Below are 18,674 nucleotides of genomic sequence, written 5' to 3' on the forward strand. Positions count from 1 at the left end.
TGCCCCGCACTTGCGCCCCGCCGTCGCCCCGGAGTCCTGGCGGCTGCCCCGCCGCGGCTGCCTTCGCGCGTAGAGGAGCCGAGCGAGGGGAGCGACCAGACGAGCGGTAGCAGCGGCGGCGGCGGCGGCGGCGGCGGCGGCGGCGGCGGTGGCGGCGGCGGCGGCGGCGGCGGCGGCGGCCAGCTCGCGCGTCTGCCCTTCCGCCCCCGGTGGGAGCCGGCGCTGCGCCTCCAGCTAAGCTCTCCCCGCGGCTCATGCTGCCGGCCCTGCGCCCGCCCAGCCTCGGGTGAGAGGGGGCCGCGCGCCGCGGCGCCGCGGGCTCGGCGTGCTCTCCTCCGGGGACGCGGGACGGAGCAGCGGTCCCGGGGGGGGGCGCGCGCGCCGGAGGCATGGAGCGCTGCCCCAGCCTGGGGGTCACCCTCTACGCCCTGGTGGTGGTCCTAGGGCTGCGGGCGGCCCCGACCGGCGGCCAGCACTATCTGCACATCCGTCCGGCTCCCAGCGACAACCTGCCCCTAGTGGACCTCATCGAACACCCGGACCCTATCTTTGACCCCAAGGAGAAGGATCTGAACGAGACGCTGCTGCGCTCGCTGCTCGGGGGTCACTACGACCCGGGTTTCATGGCCACCTCGCCCCCCGAGGACCGGCCCGGCGGGGGCGGAGGGGTATTGGCCGGGGGCGCCGAGGACCTGGCGGAGCTCGACCAGCTGCTGCGGCAGCGGCCGTCGGGGGCCATGCCGAGCGAGATCAAAGGGCTGGAGTTCTCCGAGGGCTTGGCCCAGGGCAAGAAGCAGCGGCTGAGCAAGAAGCTGCGGAGGAAGTTACAGATGTGGCTGTGGTCGCAGACCTTCTGCCCCGTGCTGTACGCGTGGAACGACCTGGGCAGCCGCTTCTGGCCGCGCTACGTGAAGGTGGGCAGCTGCTTCAGCAAGCGCTCGTGCTCGGTGCCCGAGGGCATGGTGTGCAAGCCGTCCAAGTCGGTGCACCTCACCGTGCTGCGGTGGCGCTGTCAGCGGCGCGGGGGGCAGCGCTGCGGCTGGATTCCCATCCAGTACCCCATCATTTCCGAGTGCAAGTGCTCGTGCTAGAACTCCGAGGGGGGCCCCCCCTGCTTGCGCCCGGACACTTGATCGATCCCCACCGACGCCCCCCCCAATCCCCCCTACACACACACACACACCCCACACCGCCTCCAACCAGTTCTGCCACCCTCTAGCGAGGGTTTTCAATGAACTTTTTTTTTTTAATGGCTACAGAGACCTAGCTTTCTGGTTCATGTAATGCACTGTTTAACGTGTAGGAATGTATATGTGTGTGTATATACGGTCCCAGTTTTAATTTACTTATTAAAAGGTCAGTATTATACGTTCAAAGTTACCGGCTTCTACTGTATTTTTAAAAAAAATTAAGCAAAAGGAAAAAAAAGAACAGAGAAAGAGAGACTTATTCTGGTTGTTGCTAATAATGTTAACCTGCTATTTATATTCCAGTGCCCTTCGCATGGCGAAGCAGGGGGGAAAAAGTTATTTTTTTCTTAAAGTACAAAGAGAAAGGGGGGGAACTTTTGTAGAAGGACTTTTTAAAAGCTATTTTCCATTCTTCGGAAAGTGTTTTGATTTTCCTTGGACCTCGAAGAAGCTATAGAGTTCAATGTTATTTTACAGTTATTGTAAATATAGAGAACAAATGGAATGACTAATCATTGTAAATTAAGAGTATCTGCTATTTATTCTTTATAATATCCCGTGTAGTAAATGAGAAAGAAGTGCAGAGCAGGATTAAAGAAAAACCACTAAAACCCACTGCGCTCCACACTGCGAGTCTCTGTGTTGGTGATTGATGGGGGGGGGGGGGGGCGAGGGAGGGGGCCGGGTAGGGGATGCCGCCGTGCGTACCGTGCCTACTGGGAGATGGGGTTCGTCCCCTCGGACTCCCTTACAGTGGGGTGATGGAAGTATGACTGCTCAGTTTTCATGGGGAGGGGGGGAATGTAGTCTCAAACCCCTCTTTTAAGTCTCACGTGGCCTCCGCCCTGTCTCCCAGCTTTTTCTCGCCCCCCCCCCATATCACTGAAGCCCGGGCCTGTAGTGACCTCAACACCCAGCCGGCCCCCTGGAGCTGACCCCAGGCTGGGCTGAGGGGCGGGGGTGGGGGAGAGGGTGGGCGGCCGCTTTGTCCTGCCTGACAGGCCTTTCACAATGGGGACACGTGTCTTTCACACCTACCCTGGGGGCGGAGTGCCGCTGAAACTTGACCCCCGAGGAATGGGGGGGGGGGGAGGGAGATCAGAGCGCGCCCACCCAGATCCCGCCACCCCTCCCGCCTGGCACCCCTCCCCACCTCCACAGACAGCCCGGGTTAACCCTTTGCAGGCCCGGAAGCCCTGGTGGGTTGGAAGCGAGGATATAGATTCCCCTCGGAATCGACAACTCCGAAGTCCTCCGGGATCTAGCTGGCAGGTCCTCCCCGCCCCCCCCTCCCCGCACTGCCCCAATCCCAGGCTCTCAGCCGAGGGAACAAATGAGAGGTTCTGACACTCAACCTCCTGTCCCCCCCTCCTCACCCCCACCCGGGGACCTAAGGTAGACTGAGGGCTCTGAAGGGGGGGGTCAAAGAGAAATCACCACTCCCTGCTAGGATCTACTGTAGGAATTGGGGTCCTTCCCACCCACTCCCCTCCCCACGGCCTCCTCCGCCCTCCTCCCGGCCGGGGACACCTACTCCACTTTTTTTTTGGGGGGGGGGGATGAGGGAGGGAGGAGAAAGTGGGATCTTTGAGCTTTAGGAGCAGATCTGGACCGAGGGCGCTGCTCCCACACGCACTCCCCACCCACCCCCTTTAAAAAGCCAGCTTCTCGGGCCCAGCGCCGGCCGCGGCCGCGGCTCCCGCGCCCCGAGTCCCGGGCGGCGGCGGCGGCGCCCGTCCGCGGCCGCTCCACGTGGGCCCCGCTTCCTGACACTGCTCCCCGCTCCCTGTATTTATCCTGGGCTCCAAAGTCTCTCTCTCTTTCCTTTGCTCCCTCCCTCCATCTCCCCCCACCTTTCCACCCCCCCCCCGCCCCTCCCTCCCGGCGCTCACCGCCCTCCCCCCCCCCCTCCCGAGCGAATCTATGCTAATTATTTCAAACCTGCGCCCCGGGTCCCCAGCGGCCCCGGCCCCGCCCGCCCCGGCCCTGCAGCCCCGGCGCTTTCTTTCCCGGCCGACGCAGCCTCGGTGGCTCCTCGGTTTCAATAGCCTGGGCCCCGGAGCCCGAGCCCCCTCCCCGGCGCTGCCTCCGCCAGCCCGTGGGACAGACGTTAGGGTATTCATTAACTGAGAGCCGAGGAATAACGGCATTATTCCCCCCGGAGAGGGCACCCTGCCCCCGCGACTATCTGAGGCTTCATTGTAAAAGGATTAAAAGTTAAAGACCTCCATCTTATGATTCTTTCATTTAATCTTCCTGGCGCCTGGGAGACATGCCCGATGGATGATGGCTTTTAAAATATTCCTAATGTCGGCTACCTTCAGACTTGACTCCAAGCCGGGCACAAACAAACGTAATTTATTTCCAGAAGAAAGGGGATATTGAGATGTTTAAGTTTAGAGGAGCCGCCGTCCCCCACGAGTATTTGTGAACTTCTGACAAATACCCAAATAACGTTTTTTCTTAAAAAAAAATCAGCCATTCATCACTTATGAATTTATGCAAAACCTCCTGTGCCCCGGGCCAATGTTTTTTTAGACAGTTTCGCTTGCGATGTGGGGAGGGGGGGTGGGGGGGTGGGGAGGAGGTGGGGAGCCCGGGAAGGGAAGGGGGCTCGCAGGGAGGATGGGGTGGGGGTGGGGGGTAGGAGGCGGGGGGGTGGGGTGGGGGGGAGGGGGGGAGGAGCAGGAGAGCCGAAAGCAAGAATTTTCATGCCTGGTAAACACGCGAATTATGCGCGGAGAGTTATTCCCAGCTGGGCGGGTAGCCAAAACGGGGAGAGCGCGCCGGGGCCAGCGCCCCCACCCCCACGGGACAGGCAATGTCATTGGATTACAATGCGAGGTCTTCCCCTCCGCGACGCCCCCTCCGCGCTCCCGCCCTCCCTCCCGCGGGCCCGCCCGCCCGCCCGGGCCCCTCCTCCCCACCCCTGCCCACTTGGAAAACCCGCTTGCTCTCGCTCGCTCGCTCGCTCGCTCGCAGCCCGGCGAGCTTCTCGGCTTTCAGAGCAGCAGCCACAAGTGAGCCGGGAGGACCTGGGCTGCAGACGGGACGGGCCACAGACCCGCCGGGCTGACTGACAAGACCCACAGGGCAAAGGGGCCAAAGCCACGCCCGACACAGAAGGGAAGACCCCGCAGGATCTAGGTGGTCCCCCGTCCCCCCGCCCCCGAGAAGGAGGTTGCTGGTCTGGGACCTGTTGTCTGACGCCCAGCCGGTTTATATCTCCATGATGATGAGTTCAGGTTGATAATGCTATTATTCATAGAGCATCCGATGCGGAAAGGAGCAGTGAGTTCTGTCTGGGCAAAGAGGCCAAGAGGCTTGTCCTCTGCAGTCACCTAGTGCCTACCTCCTGCAAGGAGGAAAATTGATGCAGGAGACTTCTGTGGCTTTGACAGCCCATGTCTATGAATGTATGCAGCTGCTGGGGAAGGAAAGTTGCCTCCCGCAGAAAGGTAATTTATAACTATTAGAGGTACTTGCACCACTTTGTGCAGACCCGGAAGAGATTGGATGAGGAGAGTGCAACCACCCATCCTTCCATCATGATTGGGAAAATTCACTCATCAGCTTGCTTTCTGCACTCTCTCTCTCTCTCTCTCTCTCTCTCTCTCCCTCCCTCTCCCCCCCCCCACTACCCCACTTCTTTCCACCCTTTCAACAACCAGCCACACTCCACATACAAGTAAACTGAGGTCAAATGTCCATAGGAGGAAGCCAGCTCTTGCCAAGGAGGGCCCTCTGGCCCCCAGAGTCTGGGATCAGGGATCTGGTTCCCTGTTGAGATGGAGAAGCCAGAGGTCCATTATCAGTCTTGCCTCTGAGACTCCTGGGAAAGGGGCTTGAAGTGTGGTGGCAGCTGCAGGAGGAAGCTGGCTGTGTATTAAGAGCTCTTAGCTGGGCTGGATGGGGAAGCAGGGGGAGGGCCCAGCCCATATTGGTATTTTGAAGGGGGTGATTCATCCTTTTTCTTTAATGCTCTTGGAATGTCAGAGCTGGAGGGGAGCTTAGATTCCAGTGCCCACCCTTCAGTCTGCTGATGAGAAGACAGAGCCCTCAGCAGCCACTTGCTGAAGATCAGGCAGGTTGATGCGCTAGTATTGGCTGGGCTGCCTCCCGCCATCGTGCCTCTTCACTCTTCACTTTTTCTTTGTTCTTTCTTTTCTCTTGGTTCTTTTTCTTTTATTTTCTAAACTTTTTTGTTGGTGGGAACGTGTTCTGTCCAATTGACATAGTAAAAGCAGAGCATCAGAAAGCTGATAGCCATGCAGTTGGACCTACCCAGCAGGCCTGTAATCACTTATATACCAAGCGCTGTGCTAGACTCTGCACATATTTTCATCTAAGTGCTCAGGTTTCCAAATAAGGCAGCTGGAACTCCGAGAATTTAAGCATCTCGCACCATGCCACATACAAAGTAACACCATTACGGTTCAAAACTCCAAGCTAACACTAAAACCTTTGCCTTTTCCAAAGACTCTTCATTTCTTCAAAGACTTGAACATCTGGTGATACAACATGCTGGTGTGTCTCCACTCAGATTCTGGAGAGCCTGAGTAAGCCACACAACAGGCAAGATTTTGTAGCTGGCTGAGGTGTGGTACATGCCTGTCATCCCAGCTACTTGGTGGAGGTGGGAAGATTGTATATTTGAAGCCAGCCTGGGAAAAGGTAATGGTGAAACCCTTTCTTAAAGACTAGAGGGATGGGGTCACGTGGTAGCATGCTTGTCTAGCATAATAAGCAAAGCCTTGAGTTCAATCCCAAGACCAACAACAACAACAAAATCTTCTGCATCCAGTTATTTATCAGTACCTCTCCAATCCCTCCCTTCCAAGGAGGTTACAAAGCAATAGGATAGATAAGAAATGAACACAGTAAGGGATTTAAAAAAAAAAAAAAGGGTTTAAGCCATCAAATAAATTGGGTCCAAAAGAGGATGGCTCACTGCTAGGTAGTCCAGGCAGCCAGAGAAGGTCTCAAGGAATAAGTTACAGGTCAACCCAAAGTAAGAGATGGGAGAGGAAAGGTGGACAAAAGAGTAGAATGTAAAGGCATGGTATTGGAAAGGTATTTGTGTACTTGGGAAATACCTCAAACAAACTTTAGCATAGGATGGACTCATGCTGAGGAAAGCGAAGCAATAAAGTCTGAAAAACAGACTGAACCCAAATTAAGAGGAGTTTGAGTGCCAACTACTATCCCTATTATTTTTCAAATAACGGAGAGCCATTGGGAGCTCTAGGATAGGGCAGGAAAATGAATCATTCACTCATTTAACAATCATTTTCAATCACTGGCCTGGTTTCCCATTGGTATGCAACAAGCTACCTCGAAAAATTAAGAGTCATAAGACAGCCATTTTCTTTTGTTCCTGATCTGTGCAACCCATTTCCAAACTGCTCAGACAGCATGTTGACCCTGCAAGGTGCTTTTGCATGTGCCCTGAGTTTTCTTGGTGATGGCCTTGGGATCATCAGACTCATTTGGGAGCTCATAACTTTAAGAGAAAATGTCCCAAGAAGCTTGGCTGAAAGCTGCCTGGCATTTTATGGCAACCTCAGAAGTCCCCAGTGTTGTTTCCAGCTTAGAGTATTGCTTAAGCAAAGTGCCAAAGACCAGTCCGGACTCAAGGAGACAGAGAGTAGGCGCCACCTCTCAATAGAAGTGGCAGCGAAGAATTGGGGTTATCTTAATCCACCTTATGCAGGGTGTTTTCATAGGTCAGCTCTGTGGGTATACCCAAACTAAAGTTTAAAAAGAGAGTTGTTTTTACTGTAAGACTGTCGTTGCTGTCAAGTACCAGTGACTCACAACTGTAAGACTAGCTACTCAGGAGGCTGAAATCTGAGGATCATAAGTTCAAAGCCAGCTCAGGCAGGAAAGTCTGTGATACTCTTAACTCCCATCAACCATCAAAAAAAAACCTGGAAGTGGAGCTATGGCTCAAGTGAAGACTCTTTGAACTGTTCACAAAGGATGGGAGATAGAGATAGTGGCTCTTAGGGGACGTTACAGAGAACCTGCGATGGTCCATGCTAAAGGAGTGTCAACACCAATGAACATGGACATCACTGATCAGAAGACTTGGTGAGAGTGACTGGTGGATTATGGAGCTGAGGGAGATGTGCAAATAAACACTGAGAAGTCTACCTCAACAGGACCTAGTGCAGGAAGACCTCAGCTGCATGTTTCTTGCTTCTCCTCTTCCATAACCACTCCCCACCCCACCTACAGTGTGTGTCAAGGGAAGGGTCCAGCATTACCAGGCAAAGGGAACTGAATCATCTTAAATGTCAACGGACAGACATCAGGGCAGGTTCTTAAGCAACAGAAGATGGAGGCAGATTCCTCTGGATTTGATTTACATAAGAAAGAAAAAGGCCAAACTGCAGACAGGAAGGCTACTGAAGAGGCTGCTAGTGTCATTTAGCCCTGAAAGGTCAGTGTGATAAAGGAGGGAAGAAAGCTTGCCTAAACTATGAAGATATTTTAAAGATAGGTAGACACCTCCTCAGGAGGTTGAGATCTGTCTGAGGATTACGGTTCAAAGCCAGCCTGGGCAGGAAAGTCTATGAGACTCTTATCTCCAATAAACCACCAGAAAACTGGAAGTGGCGCCATGGCTCAAGTGGTAGAGCACTAGCTGAAGAGCTAAGGGACAGCACCCAGGCCCAGAGTTCAAGCCCCACAACAGACCAAAAGAAAAAAGATATTTTATAGAGAAAAGAAGTTGGATCTAGCCAGCCTGCATTTTGTGATTCAACAGTGATTTGCTGCCCCTTTAAATCAAATACACCTCCTGTCCATTTCATGTGCCCATTCCTACCTCACCTATTAAGACCACGAAAACTGGGACTTCTGAACCAAATGTGAAGAGGGAATGGAAAGTAAAAAATGCTAATTTTAATTTTGAACAAACTGAGAAAAAAGAAGAATCTCTGAAGGAAGTTATCTGTGGAATTTGGAAAGGGAATCCAGATTTTGAAGGAAACATGATAAGAATTACAATATTTAACCTGAGATATCCTTGAAGTTCTTTACCTCATTTGATACAAAACAAAGGCTTTATCAAGGCCCATGGACTCCTCCTGGATCTGGTTACCTTGGACCAGAATTGGCACCAGAAGCGACATCTTCAGAGTCTCAGATCAACTCTCCTTTTACAGTTTTAAGTGCAAACAACATCAGGATTTAAAAGCACATTCATGGATGCGATTTTGTATGATACAACCTGTGAACCCAGGAGGCTAAGACATTGCTTTAGCTTGCATCCAGAACCTGGCCGGAACCCAACCTACAACAGCACTTCACAAACATTAAGGAATTGAGGAATAAATGTCAGCATGAGCCCATTTCACAGGTAGCAAAACTGGTGCACACAGATGGTGAACAAAAGATAGATGTTTATAGAGATGGGGGAGGCAGGCAGAGCTCATGTCCTTGGTACAGGAACATCATGGCTACTAATCTCTCTATGGTCAGAGGTGAGCTCTGAAAACCAACTTCACATCTGCAGACTTCTCAGCAAGTTTGTGCAGTAAGAATCAAGAAGATGCTAGGTGCTGGTAGCTCATGCCTGTGGTCCTACTACTACTGCTATTCCAGAGGCTGAGATCTGAGGACTGTGGTTCAAAGCCAGTCTGGTTAGGAAAGCCTGTGAGACTCTTACTTCCAATTAACCACCAGAAAAACGGAACTGGCACTGTGACTCAAAGTGATAGAGTGCTAGTGCTAGTCTTGAGCAAAAGAGCTCAGGGACAGCCCCCAGGCCCTGAGTTCAAGCTCTACCACTGATTTAAAAAAAATCAAGAAGATGGTAGGAGTGTCACCTGCCCAGAAACAAGGCCCTCTGTAGTTGAGGAGGAAAATAGTCCTTCCCCTATTTTACAGATGCAAAAATCCTCAGGAACAGGAAACCTAAGAGATTCAACCAAGACCCAGCAGCTAGCTGGTAGTGGAGGTGAGATTCCAACAAGACTTGTTAGCACTCTGCAGGCTTCAGGAGAGGCAAGCAAAGAGGCTTAGTGCTCCCTGAGTTTATAATCCAAACCCGTCTCCCTGCTTCCAGACTCACCCCAGCTCCAATCCATTCTCCACGCTGTAGCCCGAGTGACCTTAAGACACACATGTGGTCTTGTCACTCCCCTGCTCAAAACCTCTCAAGGCTTGTCATTGCTCTGAGGATAAAGGCCAGAATTCTCTTCCCAGACTAAGTCCTCTCTAGCCCTGGCTCTGGGTTCAGGCTACACACACACACACACACACACACACACACACACACACACACACACACACACACACACAGAGCTCTCTGCTTTGCACATGCTATTCCTTTAATCTGGAACACTTTCTCTACCATCAGCATCTCTAAATGCCAGGCCTTCTGGATCACATTCTTGGGGGATGAAGAGGTTCCCCGGGATCCTCATTCTTTCTGAGCTTTTCCTTCATAGGCTGCTCTATTCATAGGCTGTATCAGTGTGTGTAGCTGGTACAGTCATGTGTTGCATGACATTGTTAGCAATGATGGGAACACATTCTGAGCGGCATTGTTAGATGACTTCATCATTATGTGAACGTCATAGAACGCATTACACAAGCCAACGGCAGTGTAATTCAATCACTCAATGGGGCCTCTTCTTGCACTGAAGAGACTCAGTAGGGCTGGGGAATTGCTCAGCAATAGAGTGTGTGGCTAGCATGTGTGAGGCCCTAGGATTGATCCCTAGCCAACCAAAACAAAACTTTTTTTTTATTTCTTTTAAAAAATGCAATGAACATGGGAGGTATTGAGTTTGCTGCCAAGGAACATGGCATACTGCTTTATAGTAAACATTTCTTTTAAGAGGATTCTCTGATAATAAAAAGAACAGTATAGTAAATACATAAGCAGGTCTTCAGCAATTTATTGTCATTACCAAGCATTTTACACTGTACATAGCTGCATATGACACACACACACACACACATATATATATATATATATATATATATATATTCACACACAGATGAAGAGAGAAAGTTTTGCTATAGAGCCCAGGTTGGCCTCAAACTGACAATCTTCCTACCTCAACCTCCCAAGTGCTGGGATTTCAAGAGTGTATTATGACACCCTGCTTTTGCTATAGACTGGCAGCACAGCAAGTTTGTTTATATAAGCACCATTCCTGCCCGATGACATTACCATGGCTACTATGTCACCAGATGATAAGGAGAGTTTCAACAGCATTATAATCTTGTGGGATCAGTGTCATCCATGCAATGGATCATGGACCGAAAGGTCACTAGGCAGTGTGTGGCTATATTTATTACTACGGTTGTTTTGTGTGGGGTCTCTTCCAGTAGACAGCTCCTCCCTTCATTCTACTCTTTATAGAACCCCAGGCCATGGTATAGTTTGGAGCACATGTAAACACTTAAGAGGTAGAGATGATTGCATACACTGAAGTAGAATAAAGATTCATTGATCACCTTCCTGGTGTAAGCCTCTTTCAGTCAGGAGCTCTGAGCATAGCAGCAGTTCATAGTCTTACTCCTGTGAGTTTTCAGGGAAAATTTAAGAACATACCAAGTGTGTACTGGAGGGCAGGGAACACAGAACCCATCAGCTCTGGGGATTACAGTGACTCCCAGGTTTCTGAACTAGAAAGTCTGTCTGCCAGAGTAGGTGGGGAGGGATAGTGAGCTGCCAGATAAACCTTTCCAGCAAACCAAGGACCCTCCAGTAAACGGAAGATCTTGGCCTAGCAAAGCTTCCCTGCAGAAGAAGTGCAAAGGGCTGAGAGATTCTTGGAGAAAATTCTGAGAGAACTCCTAAAACAGAAAGAGATTACTTTATCTGCTTGACAGTTAAAACTTGATCTTTCCTACCAGAGAATAATAAAATTAAACAATGACTAACTCACGTAGAATGCTTTACAGTATATAGCCTACTTTCACATCCATTATCTCTTTCAAATCCTACCCAAATCCAGCATTTTCCTTATCATTCTAAAGATAAGGAGACTGAATCTGGAGATCCACTTGCCCTAGAGGCAAAAATCTTTCTCTTGGGAGGGGAACTTGATATTGCCCAACAAAACACAACAAAACACTTGGACTTTGAGTGAGTTGTGGGCCTTGGTAAGGGGACTTGATCTTCCTCACATTGTTTCCACATTTCAAAAAGAACAGATTGATATTTACCTTGCCAGGCCATTGGAATATTCCAGTGTGTTCCCATATATGTTGTCCCTAGAGGTGTGTAAGAGCCTAGTCAATAATGGTTTCCTTTTTTCCTCCCAATCCGGGTCTCTAACATTCTTGGTTCCAATACAAACTGAATGTCCTTCTTAGAAATGGTGATCTGCTATCTTTGAGCAAAAGAGCTAAGAGTGCCCAGACTCAGTACCAGCACACACACACACACACACACACACACAGTGATAACCTGTGATAATCTGTACGTGCACAGGTCTTCATACTGCAAGATCCACAGCTAGGGCTACATTTAGTGGATTTTTCTTGTTCTCAGCCATCAAAATCACTTTGAGCTAGTATCAGTTGTTTGCATATTTGCTTTTATTGTTGATGTGATATTTTGAAATTATAAGACAAAGAATGGTGAAAGCAGGAAAATCAAGGACCAGGGGCAAATCTGAGTGAGATCAAAGGTTCAGTTAGGTTGGAGGAAAACTGGGCAACCTGGGAGTTTATGTGAATAAAGACAGGTAACCTAGGCACACTAGCTCTAATCTGTTCTAACTCTACAAATTCTTCATTTCAATGTATTGGCTCCCCACTACTTATTTTAGTTATTAGACTCATGAAGAAATGAGCTCTGTTGTGGGTGTTTTTCCAGCCTCATTTCAGAGGTTATAAGATCTGGTTATAAGATTGTCACAAGCCAGGCATCGGTGGCTCACACCTGTAATCCTACCTACTCAGGAGGCTGAGATCTGAGGATCACAATTCAAAGCCAGCCAGGGAGGAAAGTCTGTGAGATCTTATCTCCAATAAACCACCAGAATACCAGAAGTGGTGCTGTGGCTCAAGTGGTAGAGGGCTTGCCTTGAGCTGAAGAGCTGAGGGACAGTGCCCAGGCCCAGAGTTCAAGCAAAATAAATAAATAAATAAAGATTGTCACAGTCTGGAAGGCGAGACCCTCAGTAGTCACCCTCCCATGTCAACAACGAAGGACCATAAAGGGAACTTGTCAACTCAGGAGAGGGCCTCTGCAGAGGAGAGGAGAGTCCTGGCCTCTTCTTTTTGTTTTTTGTTTTGGCTAGTCCTGGGAATTGAACTCAGGACCTGGGCACTGTCCCTGGGCTAACACTCTATGACTTGAACCACAGCACCACTTCCGCCTTTTTCTATGTGGTACTAAGGAATTGAACCCAGGGTTTCATGCATGCTAGACAAGAACTCTACCACTATGCCTCATTCCTAAACTCCCTCTTCCTTTTCTTCTCTCTCTCTTTTCCATAACTCAGCCACCAAGTTAGAGGCTTTGCTCTACCAAGAGCTCCCTACTATGTGGTACTGACTTGCCACAGGCCCCAGACCAACCAAAACCTCCCAAACAAAATGACCTATTTTTTTTTCTTTATAAGTTAGTTATCCCATGCATTTGCTACAGTAACAGAAAAGTGACTAACACACACACTAATGGTGGTGACAGGGGGCTACTGATAACTAACCTGTGGATTCCAGTACCTCACTCCCTGAATTTGACATACCTCCAGAATGCCACAGTCCAGGGCAGGTTCCCCAAAGTCCAGGGCCTCTGCTGTTTGTCTATCTTCTTCCATTCAGACACAAGCACCATGGGTAGGCCCTGTGCGATAACTACCACAATGAACACTTAGGGCATGCTCAGTGAGAATCTCCTTTTTGGCCTAACTCTTGGAGATGGAAGTTCCTCCAGAGTCCTGGTCAGTTCTTCTCCCCACATCTCAAATCTTCTGTCTACGCCCCCCCCCCCCACTACCACCAAGGGATCTGTAACCTCTGGATGGCCTGTATCCTAATCTCTGCCCCAGGCCAGGCATCTCTCCTGAGCTTACACCTACACAGCCAACAACGTCCTGCACTTTACTACATCAAATGCATGTTCAAAGTTGAGTTCCTAAATGTATACGGACCCACATCTGGCTGCCTCTGAATTTCAAAGCCTTTTTAGGCCAGCTGCTGTGTTTGATTCCTATTTCTAATCCTATCATATAAAAGGATCACATACATGTACTCTCTCTATATGATATATATGTGCTAGACATACATATATGTGATATATATGTGTTCTATATGTGTGGTAGACATTAATAGCTATGTGGTCATTGAGGAACTTTGAGAAGGGCTTTGGCTTTTTTTCTTCTTAAACTAAACCAAATAGAACTTGTTGAGTTTTTTTTCTTTCATTAACATTGGTTACTTCCAACTTCAAGTCACAAAGACCTTTTAAAGACATAGGTTATGTGGGGTTGTTAGAAGCCTAGACTTTGAAGTTCGACCTAAACTCTTAACTCTTTGCTCTGCCCCATCTCAGCTGTGTGACTGATAGTATTGACGACATTGCTAACTCTAAAACCCTGAGCAAACACAAGTGTGTTATGTATAATACGTGTTTTTCTAAAGAGTATTCAAGATGTCCCCACCTGGATGGGGAGGAAAAGTGAAGAGAAGTAACCCCAGAGGTCATTGGAGTCGCACTTGGAAAGGTCTCTCTGTACAGCCCAGGCTGGCCCTGAAATCACAACTCTCCTGCTACTCTCTCCCATATTTTTAAGGTTTTTTTTTTTTTGGTACTAGTCCTGGGGCTTGATCTCAGGGCCAGGGCACTGTCCCTGAGCTTTTGTGTTCAGGGATAATGCTCTACCAATTGAGACACAGCTGTACTTTCAGCTTTTTGGTGGTTAATTGGAGATAACAGTTTCAGAGACTTTCCTGCCCAGTCTGGCTTTGAACTACAATCCTCAGATCCTGAATAGCTCAGATTGGAGGTATGAGCAACCAGCACCTGGCCCATGCCTCCATCTTAAAGCCTGCTCAAAGGAGTAGGCTAACCTAGCCCAAAAGGTAGCAGGACATCTTCATTACAAAGGTGGTATAGAGAGGGGCTACAATTTTGTAAGTTAAGTAATTTCTTTTTGGATAATGTCATCCCTTCCCTCACTCTCTCCCACTTTCTCCTTCCCATCTCCACCCACAAGTTGTATAGTTCATTTTTAACACAGTGGTCTCCAGCCTCAACTCCAGGTAGAGTCTAATTCAACATTCAGTACCCTTTCCTTTATACAATTACTCTCTTGAGTCCCCATCCAATGCAAATGTACTTAAATATGCAACTCATCCTGAGACAAACTCATATAGAAAGAACAGCCTTGAACCAATCAAAGATCTGTAGCTGGTACAGCTCTAATACCAGTAAGTTGGGTGCTTTCAGGACCAGTATGTAGTTCCTCAGCCAAGGTGGATAGTTCTCCCAGACCATCTTGCCAGTTTCCTCTAGTCTTATTTACTTTCTTCAAGGAATAGCTATGAAATCAAGTTCATTTGTTCAGCATTATACGCCCATATGCCTAGCTCAGTGCTAGATTCTGGGATTCCAAAGTCAACCCCAGTTCTTATGGAGAAAGGATGAGAAGATATGGATAAATATAACAGGCAATTATGATATGAGTTATGGGATCAGAAAGCACTCAGAAGGGCTTCTTGCCCAGGTTGGCGATGGAGTGGATCAGAAACTGTTTCTTTGAGAATGAGATATCTAAATTAATATTGAAGAGTAAATAGTTAGTCTGGCAAAGGAAGATGAGAGATGTTCCAGGCAGCAGTAACAACATTGAGCAAAGGTCAGAAAGTGAGAGAGTACACGGTCAACTCAGGGAATTGAAAATAAGAACCATATGTGGAAGTGTGTCATAAACAATAAAAGTACTACATTATTATTATCATTGTACTCATACAGTACAGCCCAGGGAATGAAGTATACCTTGAGCAAAACACCCTACATTTTTCTTTCTTTTTTTTTTGCCAGTTGTGGGGCCTGAACTCTGGGCCTGGGTGCTGTCCCTCAGCTTTTCAGCTCAAGGCTAGAGCTCTACCACTTGAGCTACAGTGCCACTTCCAGCTTTTTCTGCTTATGTGGTGCTGAGGAATTGAACCCAGGGCCTCATGCATGCAAGGCAAGCACTCTACCACTGAGCCACCTTCCCAGCCTCCCACCCTACATTTTTCTAACGACAAGTTTGTCCAACCTCAATGGATGCGAAACTACACCTTTCTTTTGTAACAGGGATACTGAGAAAGATTTTCACTTACTAATTATTTCTGTTTCCTATTCTCCAGGACTTTAACTCTGGCATTCATCATATCTTTCAGTTCTCAAACAATCCTGTAGTGGCAAAGGAAAAAGACATCATTATCCTCACTTTATGGATGAGAGTGGTTGAACATAAACACAGGGAAACCAGGATTGAAAGCTCATCTCTCTGGGTTCAGGTCATATGCTCAGTTCCAGGCCAATACAGGCCTTCTGATTCCATTCTTCAGGGAACCGCACACACCCTTCTCCTAGACTTTTGTGGTGGGCTGCTCTTTCCATGACAAGTATCCCTTTTCCAGGATTACCATGCAACCTTTAAATCTCCCTAGTTAAGCCATCTCTAAATCGCTTTGGCTAGATGATAGGATTGGTTTATGTCTGGGGAGGTTTCCTGTAGGCAGAACATCTTATCCGCAATGGGCAGATTTCCCAAAGTTTAATCAACAAAGGTGGTATTTCCTGCCTCTGGGGTTCTGGCTATTTAACCTTTTTTGCTTTAGTCAATGCTTGCTTAGAATTTAGAATCGAACCTATTTTCAGATCTAAGCCATGTGGTAGGGGTAAAAAGGAACAGGGTTTGGATCCAGAAAACAAGGGCTGGACACTTCACTGGCTTTGACTCCTACCGTCCATGAGACCTGGGGGCAAATCACTCTGCCAATTGCATGACTGGGATCTATACATACCTTGAGTTTAAATCATAACGATGTTCATTATTGATTCTAGGAACGTGTGTAGGTTGTACAGTTTCTCTGAGCAATTCCTCATCTAGTAAAATTGGGCTAGTCCTTACACCTCTTATAATGTGATGCTGTTTAACTGGTATTTGTTGAATAAATAATATTAACATAAATTTAGCAGCCACCTCACTGACATTTATTGGCTACATGAGAAAATATTGTTGAATAAATGGGGGAATTTGAAAGGGGTTTCCCTTCACCTTTCTTTTCCTTTCCTCTTTGGCTCTCTTTCCTTATCTACCAATTGGAGATTTAAAAAAAAAAAATCTTTCCCTTGTGTACCTCATCAGGTATCTGCAAACCCCACACAGTCATGTTGGGAAAAGTTCTTGTGATGTTTAAGAGTCTAAGATGATCTCAGGAAGGATTGATCCTATCTAAGGGACCACATACATTATTTCACTCTTACAAGTGTCCTACAGGGTGAGCACCACCGTCATTTCCAGTTCCAGATAAGGAAACAAGGGCTCAGATTAAATGCCTCTTCCAGGTCCACAAGATTGTCTGGGCTAAAGCGGAGATTAGAAACTAGGTTGGTCTATCACCAAATCTGGTATTCTTCCCCTTCTAACCTCTGATCCCAGTGAACATAGGAAGACCCAGTCCCAATCTCTGTAGCCAGGATATCTTCAGTCTTGTTTGAGATTCACTGCTAATCAAGGGTGTGTCTATAGATGAGAATTAAATATTGTTTTGTCCCTCTGTTTCTTCCCTTGAAGGAGAAGTACTAGTAGTGCTTATTCATGGGTGTAGGACTCCTCACCTCAACTACTTCGGTTTCTTCAACTCAAAAATGAGAAGATCATGGGCTGGGAAGGTGGCTCAGTGGTAGAGCGCTTGCCTTGCATGCCTGAGGCCCTGGGTTCCATTCCTCAGCACCACATAAGAAAAAAAAAAGCCGGAAGTGGCGCTGTGGCTCAAGCTAGCCTTGAGCTGAAGAGCTGAGGGACAGCGCCCAGGCCCAGAGTTCAGGCCCCACGACCAGACCAAAAAAAAAAAAAAAAAAATAGTTACAAACAAAAATGAGAAGATCTCAAAAATTGTACTGTACTGGAGAACAGGGTAGAATTTATCTTTTTTTATTTTTTTATTTTTGCTAGTTTTGAGGCTTGAACTCAGGGCCTGGGCACTGTCCCTGAGTTTCTTTTGCTCAAGGCTAGCACCCTACCACTTAAGCCACAGTGCCACTTCTGGCTTTTTCTGTTTATGTGCTACTGAGGAATAGAACCCAGGGCTTCAGGAGTGCTAGGCAAGCACTCTACCACTATGCTACATTCTCAGCCCTAGAATTTATCTTGATTCCAGCTAAAGTGTACATTCCTCTTTACTTGAGACTCAGGTCTCAACTCCTTTGAGGAGGCTTCCAGGACTGTTTATAGCAACTATGTTTAGATTCCTTAGTGGGCATGACAACAGCAGTTAATGATCATTTTATAATTGCTGAATCATGGATTTAAGCCTTTTCTGCCTTTTCTACCTTTTCTACTGCTACTATGAGAACTACAATTTTTAAGGATCTGGAAACTGCAATAATATGAAGCAAGTTATTATTACTTCTATATGGAAAATTGAGAATTACAAGGTTAGTTTACCCTTGCAAATTTTGCCTTGCCTATGTATTTTCCATGCAAAGGAACACAGTTTTTTTTTTTGCACGCAAAATGTTAAATAATTCTTTGTAGGATAAATTAATGGATATGTGCATATATGCATACATGAATGAATGAATGAATGAGGTAAGTCCTCAAACCCACTGATGATCTGGAGAACAAAGTTTTTGTCTTTTGTACACTTCCCTCACAGTGTCTGGTATAAAACCCGATTGCACAACAATGGACTCAGACGTGGACAGAGTCATGGCCAAGATGTCAGATGAGTTTTCTGAGGCCACCGTCCAATGGACACACATCCTGAGCAGTGCAGGGTCAGACATACCAGGTCAGGTTTGGATCTTGCCATATCCCAGTGTTGAGGCTGGGTGTGAAAAGTTCTGTGAGTTTTGGGCCTGCCAAATGGCAGTCTGAATATATTCATATTTCAGAGGACATTTGATCCTTTGATGATCTCAAGCCAAAGTGGAAAAATTTTTTTTATTATTATTATTTTTTGCCAGTCCTGAGACTTGAACTCTGGGCCCAGGCGCTGTCCCTGAACACCTTTTGCTCAAGGGTAATGCTCTACCACTTGAACCACAGCATTACTTCTGGCTTTTTCTCTGACTCATTGGAGATAAGAGTCCCACAGACTCAGATCTCAGTCCCCTGGGTAGCTAGGATTATGGATCTAAGCCACTGACACCTGGCATTCATGGCACTTGAACTCTAGCCTGGGCGCTGTCCCTGAACTTCTTTTGCTCAAGGCTAGTGCTCTACCATAGTGCAACTTCTGGGAAAATTATTCTCAAGTTTAAATCTCATCAGTGACTTCAATGTTTCT

The 18,674-nt window shown here is 47.9% G+C and overlaps 1 protein-coding gene across 1 annotated transcript; it reads left to right on the plus strand.

Moving 5' to 3' along the window:
- Positions 1-325: 325 nt before the first annotated feature.
- Positions 326-1,182, plus strand: Nog (noggin). The gene has a single exon (XM_042674012.1). It carries the CDS (start codon positions 390-392, stop codon positions 1,089-1,091), a length of 702 nt encoding a protein of 233 aa, XP_042529946.1. The 5' UTR covers positions 326-389; the 3' UTR covers positions 1,092-1,182.
- Positions 1,183-18,674: the final 17,492 nt, after the last annotated feature.

The sequence above is a fragment of the Dipodomys spectabilis genome, unplaced genomic scaffold, assembly GCF_019054845.1.
Source record: "Dipodomys spectabilis isolate Male_0828 unplaced genomic scaffold, ASM1905484v1 ptg000018l, whole genome shotgun sequence".
NCBI classification, from domain to species: domain Eukaryota; kingdom Metazoa; phylum Chordata; class Mammalia; order Rodentia; family Heteromyidae; genus Dipodomys; species Dipodomys spectabilis.